Source organism: Gekko japonicus, unplaced genomic scaffold (assembly GCF_001447785.1).
Source record: "Gekko japonicus isolate JY-2015 unplaced genomic scaffold, Gekko_japonicus_V1.1 scaffold222, whole genome shotgun sequence".
NCBI classification, from domain to species: domain Eukaryota; kingdom Metazoa; phylum Chordata; class Lepidosauria; order Squamata; family Gekkonidae; genus Gekko; species Gekko japonicus.
The window spans coordinates 198,377-209,310 of NW_015167063.1; the positions used below are offsets into that span (position 1 = coordinate 198,377).

At 39.6% G+C, this 10,934-nt stretch overlaps 1 protein-coding gene across 10 annotated transcripts in view; it reads left to right on the top strand.

The window, feature by feature from the left end:
* The first annotated feature begins 200 nt into the window (after positions 1–200).
* Positions 201–10,934, top strand: part of CSNK1A1 (casein kinase 1, alpha 1) — a 71,590-nt gene continuing 60,856 nt past the window's right edge. For 7 of the 10 annotated variants that reach the window (XM_015412648.1, XM_015412647.1, XM_015412652.1 and 4 more), the window contains exons 1-2: positions 201–758; positions 1,623–1,729. In XM_015412648.1, the coding sequence (XP_015268134.1) occupies positions 636–758; positions 1,623–1,729 (230 nt within the window). In that variant the 5' untranslated portion in view covers positions 201–635. Of the gene's footprint in view, positions 759–970; positions 1,125–1,622; positions 1,730–10,934 lie in introns of those variants that run through there. The other 3 variants (XM_015412654.1, XM_015412653.1, XM_015412656.1) reach the window with 2 other exon arrangements.

Below are 10,934 nucleotides of genomic sequence, written 5' to 3' on the forward strand. Positions count from 1 at the left end.
AAGCTGAACAAACTGTCGAAGGGCGGGGCTATCGGACTAAACGTTCCCAGAACAAACGCCTCAGCAAAAAAAGTCGTTCTGTTTTGCGCACGCGCATGCTTGGAACCGGCCTCGCCCCGTCAGGGCGTAAAGATCACGCACACTTCCTGCTTGTCCTCTTTTCCTCCCTCCGGGAAATACATGCGCAGAAAGGCGTCCCCCCCTCGTTTCCCAGAATCCTGTGCGTGGTGAAGAAGCGTCGGTCGCGGGCTGGAGGCATTTTGTGTCCTGGATATCAGCAGCGAAAGAGAGCGAGAGATAGACAAGATGGCGGAGGCCGAGTGAAGCGCCAGCTCGCGGTGGCGGCTGGACCCGCTCGGACTGTTACTTTCCGGTCCGACGCAGAGAGCTACCTCTCTTCAGAGAGCAAAAGGCGCGCTGGCAGCCAGAGAAGCGCCTAGGACGTCCGCCGTAGAGAAGGGCCTGGTGTGAGCGGAGCTGCGGGGAACGGAGCCCTTCCTCCCCTCCCTCCCTTCCTCCCCCCCCCTCTTCCCCCCCTCCAATTCTTGATCGTGGTAGAGCAGGAGCTCCCCGAAGGAAAAACTCGGCCGAAGTGTGAATAGTCCCCTCTCCTCCCTTTCCATCCCTCACCAGTCATGGCGAGCAGCAGCGGCTCCAAGGCCGAGTTCATCGTCGGGGGCAAATACAAGCTAGTGAGGAAGATCGGCTCAGGCTCCTTCGGGGACATATACCTGGCCATCAATATCACCAACGGGGAGGTAAGGGCTGGCGGGCGCCCGGGCCCTAGCCCATTTCCTTCCACTTTCTCCGTCAGCGCCGCTGCTTCAGGGCGGAGATCTGGACAGAAATCGATGTTGTCTCTTCTGGCTCCGTGCCTCCTAAGCATCTGTTTCCGAAAACGACCCATCTTTCAAAGGCACAGCTTTTCCGGTCTCAGTCGTAGGGTTGTCCCAATTCTTTCTGAGTTTGAGAAGCGATCCCCGTGCCCTCGTTTCATCACTCTACTTGCCTTGCCTAGTTGAGATATCTGTTGGTTTTAGGACTGGGCTCCATCCAAGTGATTTAAGATTGGTTGTGATTTTTGTGGCAAGAAATTCACAGATAATCGTCAGAAGTTCCGTGAGGTGGGCTCCTCTGTTGCTAAAAGCTCAGGAGATTCTTTTTCTCTCTGGTGACTTTGCAGTGATGAGACTGCAGTACTTGGTTAAAGCTTTGAAAAATGTGGCTACTTTTTAATTTTAAAAGCTTGTGTTTTGGGAAGTTAGATAACATTGGCTGAACAAAGTTGTATGTATTTGTTGGAAATAGACTCCTGGTTACCTAGAGTCAGGAGAGAAAAGTTTTTTTTGGGGATTCCTTATGGGACTCTTTCTTCTCCTAATCTTTTTCGCGTTTTATAGGAAAATGAAAGCTTTTTGTCAGAATGATCAGTTCACATTAGTAGACTTCTTTCTCTCCAGTAGATATTTATGTGCAAGTTACCATGTGTGTGGCAAGTTAACAGAGTCTGACATTTCAGAGGATTTTCTCTTGTTGAAGTCTTGCCCCCGATATTTCCTGTAGCAGAGATGGGATCCTTTTGGTCAAGCAGATCTCTCACCCATGTCCCCTCTCCACTGCAGGAAGTGGCTGTGAAGTTGGAGTCACAGAAGGCCAGGCATCCCCAGCTGCTATATGAAAGCAAACTGTACAAGATTCTGCAAGGGGGAGTTGGCATCCCTCACATACGGTAAGAATTAATAGCTCATAGGAGGCAGAATTCTTCCCTCTCTTCCCAGAGGAATGATATGTTTTGTTTTTGTGTGTATGCAGTAGAGGAAGTGTGATGTGTGTTATTTTGAAAGTCTTAAGAGTTATTACAAGCTGTATCTACAAAACAATCTTGAAGGATCCTTCTCCTCCAGCTGGTTGTTCCCCCTACTTGCCCCAACTCTTCTCTCATTCTTGTTGGCGCTGCAATCTTTGAGTCTAAGTTGCTGGCTACTGAGAGCGAGGATTGAGATGTACCGGTGGAAATGGCTGCTCTCTTTTGTGTTTTTGTTCCAACATGTCTTCCTCCTCTCCTTAGAAAATGGCGGATGTCAGTGCTTAAACCTTGATCATAATCCGGTGGGAAGTGTGATATATTTATTTGCTATTTCTCTATCAATTTCTAGAATCAGTATTATATTGGAAAGATTTGGGCTTCTGAAAACTGGGTAGAGAACTTGGATGAAGCCTCTTTTGGTACATGCGTCACTGGGTACTTGGTAATAACACATTGCCATGTAAAACAGTTTCTTGGGTTTTTTGCTCCATGAGAAAATGATTTTTTAGAATTTCTAATATGGGGTATAATTGAGAAGTGGGTTTTTTGTGGGGGGTTAGTAGGTGGGTAGGAGGGTGAGACTTTATAATATTTAACCTGTGTTTTCAGCATAGGTATAATAAGCAATTTTCTTTAACTTGGTGCAAAGTCTTGATTCAAGGATTCCCTCAAGAATATTTTACTAGTGCTTTAAAGTTTTACATTCAGTGCTACAAAGTGTCTTGACAGAATCTGCATGGCTTTTGAATTTTATTAATGCAAAATAGTATTTTGAGGAATACAGGTAGGAGGACTTAATTGGCTTATACAGCAAGACATTCTGAACTTCTCCATTTAACATATATTTAGTTGTGTAGCATCTGGCAGTATTTCTCAAGATCAGTGTCACCTGTGTATGAATGGAGAACAAACCTATTTAAGGTACTTGGTTTGGCTACCCGGATTACATTCTATTCTAAACAGTTAAGAAGTTCAGTGTTCATTATACACTTCATGCCTTAGTAGTGAGTAACATCTGCTGTTTCAAGGTCATAAACCATATATACTTTAAGGTAGCATGGTGTCTAAAATACAGAATCCATGTAAGGTTATATGAAGCATCAAACTCTGCTCTCCTCCCCCTCCTAGTTTTAAGTGGAGCTGTAGGGATAAAATGTTATTAATTACACAATAAATTTTCTGTTTTGTTGGATTTTCACACTTTTTCATATAAATAATTTCTCAAAGATGCTGTTCAGACCTGTGCTTTGATATAGAGTGTAAGATAAAGGTCTAAAGGTCTGTTAAGGAATCTTGTTTTCAAACCAGTTTGTCATATGTCAAAATGAAGGTCTGTATGTGCCATTTTAACTTTGATTATATTGAATCAATGTGCCTTTGCAAGACTGCTTTTATGTAGATATTTTCTTGTTTGAATATTATGTACATCACACTTTCCAGTTTATAGACATTTTTTTTTTAAAAAAACCCTAAAATTAATGGAAGGCACTAAAAGGAAGTGTTTTTAGGAAACAGTATTTTTAGCTGTCCAGTTAAATACCTGCATAACACACAGTCAGTGCCAGTGAAATTAATTTGCTTGGTTTAGGGGGTAGATTTTCAACTAGTTGATGGTGGTGAAATTAATATGCTTAAGTGGGGGGGACTTTTCATTTAATGGATGCCACAATAGGGTTAGTTGTAGGGGTGGTTGTGCTTCTCTGCCTCCAAAGTAATTATTGACATTTTTATTGCACAAAACCATGAAAATTTGTGTTGTGAATGATGATTGGTATGGAAATTGCAAATGATGATTAGTATAGAAAAACACTAAAATATTTGTACATACAAACAAGCCAGCATAGTGTAGTGGGTAAAGTGTTAAACTAGGATCTGGGGGGGTCTTGGGTTCAGATTTCTACTCTGCCATGGAAGCTTGATGAGTGACTTTGGCCCTGTCATGAGATGGTTGTTAGGCTAAAATGGAGGCGAATGATGTAAACCACTCTGAGTCCCCATTGGGGAGAAAGGAGGGGCACAAATGAAGTAATGTAGTAGAGATTTTGCTCAAGTATCGTATTATATTTAGCTTTAATTTTAATAATAAATGTTTATAAAATACCAGCTACACTTTTCTAGATAATGGCACAGTTTGGACATGATACCAAACTCAGTTAAAGAAGCTAAATTGTATTTTGGCATGATGCCTCAAATTGACAAACCACAGCTTGCAGTTGGTTGACAAGCCAGAATCCAAACCTGTGTTTGCAGTGGGTTTACAAACTATTATTTGTACTAACTAAGATTTAATATGATGTCTGAAATGACAAATCATAGATGCAGTCATTACCAGAAGCAAAGTGTTAATGATACAAAGCTAGGTGTTGAGAAAACGGCAAGACTGTGGTTTTCCTGTTACATTCAAAACCTCAAACCATGGTTTGAGTTTTAAACTACAATTATTTAGAACATTTCTGGAAACACACCTGAGGCAGCTTACAAAACAAAAATAAAATAATTAAAATATTAATTAAAATCCAGTATTAAAAAGTCACACCCCAGCAGAAACAATAAAAACAGATCACAGGCAGCTTAAAATAACAGTTTCCAGCTGAAGTAATGTTAGAAAATCAACCATTTGATTAAAATCCTGGCTGCAGAGAAGTGTTTGGTCCTGGTGCCTATATGAAAATAGCATAGGGTGCCAGGCAAGCCTCAAGTGGAAGGGCATTCTACAAGTGATGTGCCACTACTGGAAAAATCTTGTTTCTGGTTGCTACCTGCCTCACCTCTGAGGGTGGGGCACAGATAGCAGGGCTTGTGAAACAGATCTTAACTGGTGGGCTGCACAATATGAGAGAAGGCAAGTCTTTCAAGTACCCTGGCCCCAAGCCATTTAGGACTTTAAAGGTAAGAACCAGCACCTTGAATTGTGACTAGAAATAAATGGGCAGCAAGTGCAGATCTTTGTGCACTGAGGTGCTATGGTCCCTGTATTTTGTCCCTGCAATAGGCAGGCTGACATTTCTGGACCATGTTCAAAGATAGCTCTGAGTAAAGCACATTGCAGTAATCTAACCTGGATGTAACAGACCATGGATCACTGTGGTCAGATTATGTTTTCTGAGGAACAACTGGCATATCAGCAAAGTTAGCCCATGGTTTGTTTTCATAGTTCAGTTGTATGCACAGTGCATTGTTGCTTTCAGATCTTAAAAGTTGTTGCCATTGAATTCTCTTCAGTATAATTGAGAATGCAAAAAATTACCAAAGCTCTGAACTATATATTTTGCATCACTGTCCACAAATTGTAATGCATTAAATTCAGAAAGTCAGAAAACTTACCTGTGGCTAAATTATGTTGATGTGTGGTCTCTTGGAGATACTACACTGGATATGGTTTGACTGGAATTTGCTGCTTTGTTGATTGCTGCTAATTATTCATTATCAGTTCTTGCTTAGAGAAATTGAACTGCCTTGTTCTGTCCAGTCTTAAGTTGTAGGATGGGACAACTTTTCTTTAATATATGCATTGCTTTTCAAACAATGAGGTGGGTGGCTGAAAAGTATAAACAAAGTATATGGGGTGAGATTGTTTCAAGAGAATCAGTATAAATCAGGAGTCCCATGGCACCTTGAAGAAATAACTTTTGTTGCTTTTTTAGCTGTTGTATGTCACAGCTTACTTACTTCATTAGATGCATGGATGAAAAGAGCTCTGACTCATGAAAGTTTGTGCTGGAATAAATTTTGTTACACTAAGGTGTTGGTAAGGTTACTCTCTAAGGTACTCTCTTGTTTTATGTTTTGCTGAAACTGTAATTTTTTATTTCACAAAATTTGGACCTCACCTATCTGTCCTCATAAGGGCCATCAAGGTGGCTAACAATTAAAAACATACATAACAACATACATTAAAAACATTAAAATGAACAAAAGCACATCATTTAAACAATTAAAGTTAGAGCTAAAATATGCGTAAAGGTTCCCTTGCTCGAAAGCCAATCAAGTCCGACTCTAGGGTTGCAGTGCTCATCTCCGTTTCAAAGCCGAAGAGCCAGCGCTGTCCGAAGACGTTTCCGTGGTCATCTGGCCGGCATGACTAAACACCAGGGCACACAGAATGCTGTTACCTTCCCACCGAAGTGGTACCTATTTATCTATTTGCAATTTCTTGCTTTCGAACTGCTAGCTTGGCAGGAGCTGGAACTAGAGAGCTCACTCCGTCATGCGGCAACTCGGGTCTTGAACTGCTGAACTACTGACCTTCCACAGCCTGCAGTTCAGCGTCTTAACCACTTGAGCCACATACAGAAGCATAAAAACAGCAACTAAAATGTTTGGCTGGAAGGAGGAAATGCCAAACAAAATTTTAAAAGGCTTCTTCTGTTTGCAAGAAGCTGACAACAGAAGGGGAGAGAGTTCCAGAGTTATGAAAGCACTTATGAGAAGGTCCTCTCCTGGGTTGCCACTCACCAAATCTCAGAAGGTGTGGGCACCCAAAGTAGGGCCTCAGAACACAACTGCAGTGATTGGATAGATTCATAAGGGAGTAGACCGTCTTTCAGGTTGGTCCCAAAACAAATAGGGTTTTAAAGGTCAACATAAGCACCTTGAACTGTGTCTGGAAATAAATTGGGAATCAGTTTAGATGGACCAAGACTCTAGTGATATGGCCTCTATGACCCATTCCAGTCTGGCTGCAGCATTCTGCCCAGTTGAAATTTCTGCACACTTTTCAAGGGCAGCCCCTTGTAGAGCGTATTGCAATAATCTAATCTAGATGTAACCAGGGCATGTTGTTACAGGTTGACTCAGCCAGCCATCTGGAATTATTGTCAGGGAATATTAATATGTTTATCATGTTGAACTTTTGATATATGATTGTTTGGGACAGAATTCTCCCCAAATACATAGTTAATCTCCCAGCAGTACAATTATATGCTAGTGTTAGTTTCATGTGTTTTTGTTGTAAGTAAAAAGTGTTGTAATAGGATTCTGGGTACTATATGTTACTGTTGCAACATTTAAATCACATATCCCATCCTTTCTAGCATGCACCTGAACTTGCTGCTGTAGTATAGGCCAAGATCCCGTGCCACACAATGAGATCTGTGTGCATGAAAGGAATTTTGAGACCACTTTTCTTCAGGAAAGTTACAGGCCCTATAGCTTGATAGGTTGCATCTGAAACTTAGAATAACTCATATGGTTTCTAGCACAGCTGCAGATCTAGGAAAGTGGAGCTTTGAGTATGTTTAAGGATTTCAGTAAAGATTGTATCCAAATAATACAGGTGAGTGTGAAAGCAGCTGTCATTGCATCAGAATCTGCATCTTTATTCTGTTTCTGAATTTACATTTGCTAGTATGTTGCATCAGTAATATTAATAAAAAAGAATAAAATTTGAGTCCAGTAGCACCTTTAAGACCAACAAAGTTTTATTCAAGTTATAAGCTTTCATGTGCAGTCACATTTCTTCAGATACAATGAAATGGAAATTACCAGTCCATTAGCATACCACATAATGAAGATGTTTATCAGATTTAATGACTGAACAGGAATAACAAGTTTAGTTTATATGGTTACCGTTTGTTTGGGTTTAATTGGGGGGGGGTTAGTGAAGGAAATAAATATGTCAAAATTGGAGATTGATGGGTAGATGTATCCTTAATTTTGGAATGGTGGGGTAATTAACTGAGGCCCTAGCCTCTTGGTGATTCTCAGTGGAAGTAGAACCTTATTTAGATGTGGGATATAGGTTAGCCTTTTGTGATGATGACAGCCAGGGTTACCCCATATTTATACGCTACAAATTTCTGTTAAAACTTTTTTAAGATTACAAATTGAGGGTTAGGTTTTGTGGTAGCAATAATTAGAAAGTATTGTGATTAAAATATAAAGCCCTGAAGGCCTAAAAATATTTTGGCTTCTTAAATTTTGGGGTAGCTCATAAAACCAAAGATAATTTGTCAAGGCTTGCTCTAAAGCTTCTTTATGGTTCTGGAAATGCTGTTTTTAAAACCTTAATTTGCAATACCTGGTTTACCAGCCTCATTTATTTTGGCTAATGCACAAGAAAATGTGATGTACATGTTTCTTGATTAGAACTGTCTAACAGGGAAAACCTGAAATGAATCTGTCTCTAGAATTTAAATCCCAAATTGCTTTATCTTATTTTATTTGTTTAAAACCTTTTCTTTGCCACCTTTCTACCCAGTTCAGGGCCCCCAAGGTGGCTGTTACCTTGACTGTTAAAAATGGTGCCCATAATTTATCTTCATGTAACAAAAACATAGGTTAACCGTGGCTAAAGATGATACAGGAGGGATCCATCCATGTGACTAGACAATATGTATTTTAAAGTGATGTGACATACTTTTATCCATTCCCAGTACAGTTCAGAATGGTGTAGAGTTTTATACCGTCTGTGATGAACAGACATTTTTCATTTTAAGTAGTAAATTCTGTGTTCATGTAAAAAGGTGTTTTCTTGTTTTAGTTTTCAGTTTGTTCTGGGCAGACCTTTGTTTTCAGTAACATAATATGCATGCTGTTACCTGCAATGCCCCCTCTAAGCTGTGGAGTCCTGTGAGCAAAAAATTCTACTTTGTGAGCTACTGGCATTCAAGTTGTGAGTGAGGAATTTGGCCACTGCATAAATTAGTTTGCTCTGGAGCCATCCATCCTGAGCTAAGACAAAAATGTGTGAGCCGGAGACTAAAAAAACTGAGCTAGCTCACACTAAATCAGCTTAGAGGGAACACTGGTTATCTGTACTTCCATTAATTCTTAGTATATGGTGTTTACTGCTGTCATATTTTGCTTTTTCATAGCATCATCCCCTAACAAATTAATACAATAACACTTTCCAGATAGATTGGTGGTCACTATTTGTATTCACTAGCAGTGTTATCACAGTTCACCACTGTGTGCTATAAAGCTCTAAGATGGATAGGTGATGATTGTAATATTGAACAGAAAATATTTCAAACTTGTAGACAATAATCATCTTAAAAGGCAGGCTTCATTGCCAGCGCCAGAGTTCTAGGTGTATTGATGACTAGGTACCTGGATTTAGTCAGATGTAAAATACATAGGGAAGTGTGGTTTAAGGGATCAAATGTTGTATAATCCTTGCCAATTCATAGCCTAGGAATTGGCTCCAAGAGAAGGAATATTTTTTTACCAGCCATTTAAAACCCAGGTGATTTAGGCAGTGCATTTATGATGCTTCACGCACTCTCCTTAACCAAACAAAATACTCAGAACATTCGTAACTATTACTTCCCCCCCTTTTTTTTAAGAGAGAGGGTAAGTATCTGAAATGATGCCTCTTCAGTCCTTATGGGGACAGGAAGAGCAAAGGCATTGGAAATGCATTGCCTCTCTGTGCCTCAGAATGATGATCTGATTTTTGTTTGATGCCTGGGAATTGGGGATATTGAACACTATGGGTTACAACTTCAGAGCTTCTAAACTTTTCTAAAATTTTGAAAATGTCTTTTTGGAGGAGGTGGGGGAGGCTTCCTATCAAAAGAGATAAGTCCTTTTGTATGCAAAACTTGCACTACAGTCCTGTGGTTTTTGCGTTATTTCTGCATCTGCCTTTTTAGATTTGAACTAGGAGGCTTAACTTGATTTTATTCTAGTGCTGGTGTGCTCTCATTTCTTGTCCAGTTTTTTAAAAATTGCTAGATTGGTGTTCATGTATCTCAACAGTAACTAGGATTTAATTCTAGTTGTAAGTTGCATGAGTTTAACCATATAGTTGTATGATGGGTAGAAGAAAATGCTAGTACAAATTAGAGCTATATGTGATAACCTAGCTACCCTCTCTCTGATGTGGCTGTATTTTTTCCCCTGATGGCTCCAAGGGCAGAAGTGTCTTGGTGGCTCATGGTATATATCCTACTCACATGCTACATAGTCTTGTACCCATTTAGAAATTGTGGAGAAGAATTTGGTGATAGGAACCTAAAGTTATTCTAGTTTGAATCGTTGAAGCATACCAGTGGTTTTATTGTGTAGCTACATGAGAAGTAAGAGTAGGTTTTGAAATTATAGGAAGTTGAATCTGAAGTTCTTCTGAACTTTATTCATTGTAGAAGTTTACAGGCAAATGTGCTCAGTATCTGCTTTGATACAAAGTAAAATGTTTGTCGTTTTAGTCTGCTTTCAGTTGTCAAATTCATGGTTGTATTTTGAGTCAGCATATTTGCATCATCTCAATATTAAGTATTCAGTGGCATTCTGTGATTATCAGTTGGGTAAATTTTAATTCACTGGCCCTTTAAGTGCTATATGTAAGACTATATGTAGGTAAACCCTGGTGGTTTAGATATAAATATGGTGAGTTCATATTAGAACTCAACAGTGCTGCCAGTTACATGTTTTATGTTTAAAGGGGAGGGGTTTAAACTTTGGTAGTAGAATAAATTACATAAAAATGTGTTTGAATACTGACTTTGTCCTTTCCTGCCTTTTCTTAGGCACATTAAAGGTTGGAAAGTGTGTGTTAGAAAGCAGAAAGCATCTTGTTTCTCTGGGTAACTGCTGCTTGTGAAGACTGATTTCAGTTGATTGGTTATGTGATTTTTAATCTTCAGAGCTAATGTATGGACTGTAGATTCTACTTGTTAAAAATGTAATTTGTTGTAGTGCTATACTGAGTGCTGGTTTTCTCAAAGTTATAAAATTAAAAGGGGTGCTGGTGTTTGTAGCTCCACAATTATAACTTTAACAGTTGAACAAAGTTTGAATCCAGTGGCACCTTTAAGATCAACAAAGTTTTATTCACAGTATCAGCTTTTGTGTGCTTGCACAGGAAAGCTTATACCGTGAATTAAACTTTGCTGCTTTTAAAGGTGTCACTGGACTCAAACTTTGTTCTGCTGCTTCAGACCAACACAGCTACCCCACCAGAATTCAACTTTTACAGTTGTGTACATTCCTTTTTTGCGGTTTAAACTTTTCATTTGCCTTTGTTTAGGTCAAATGAATGCTATGTTTCTTAAGATGCATGAGATAAGAGTAGTATGAACTGTCAGGTTGCCAGTTTAGCCAAATGGCTGAGTGGTAGAATCACATTATTTTCCCAATATAATAAATGACACATGTGCAGAATGAGAGCCAAGCTGGGGAAAGA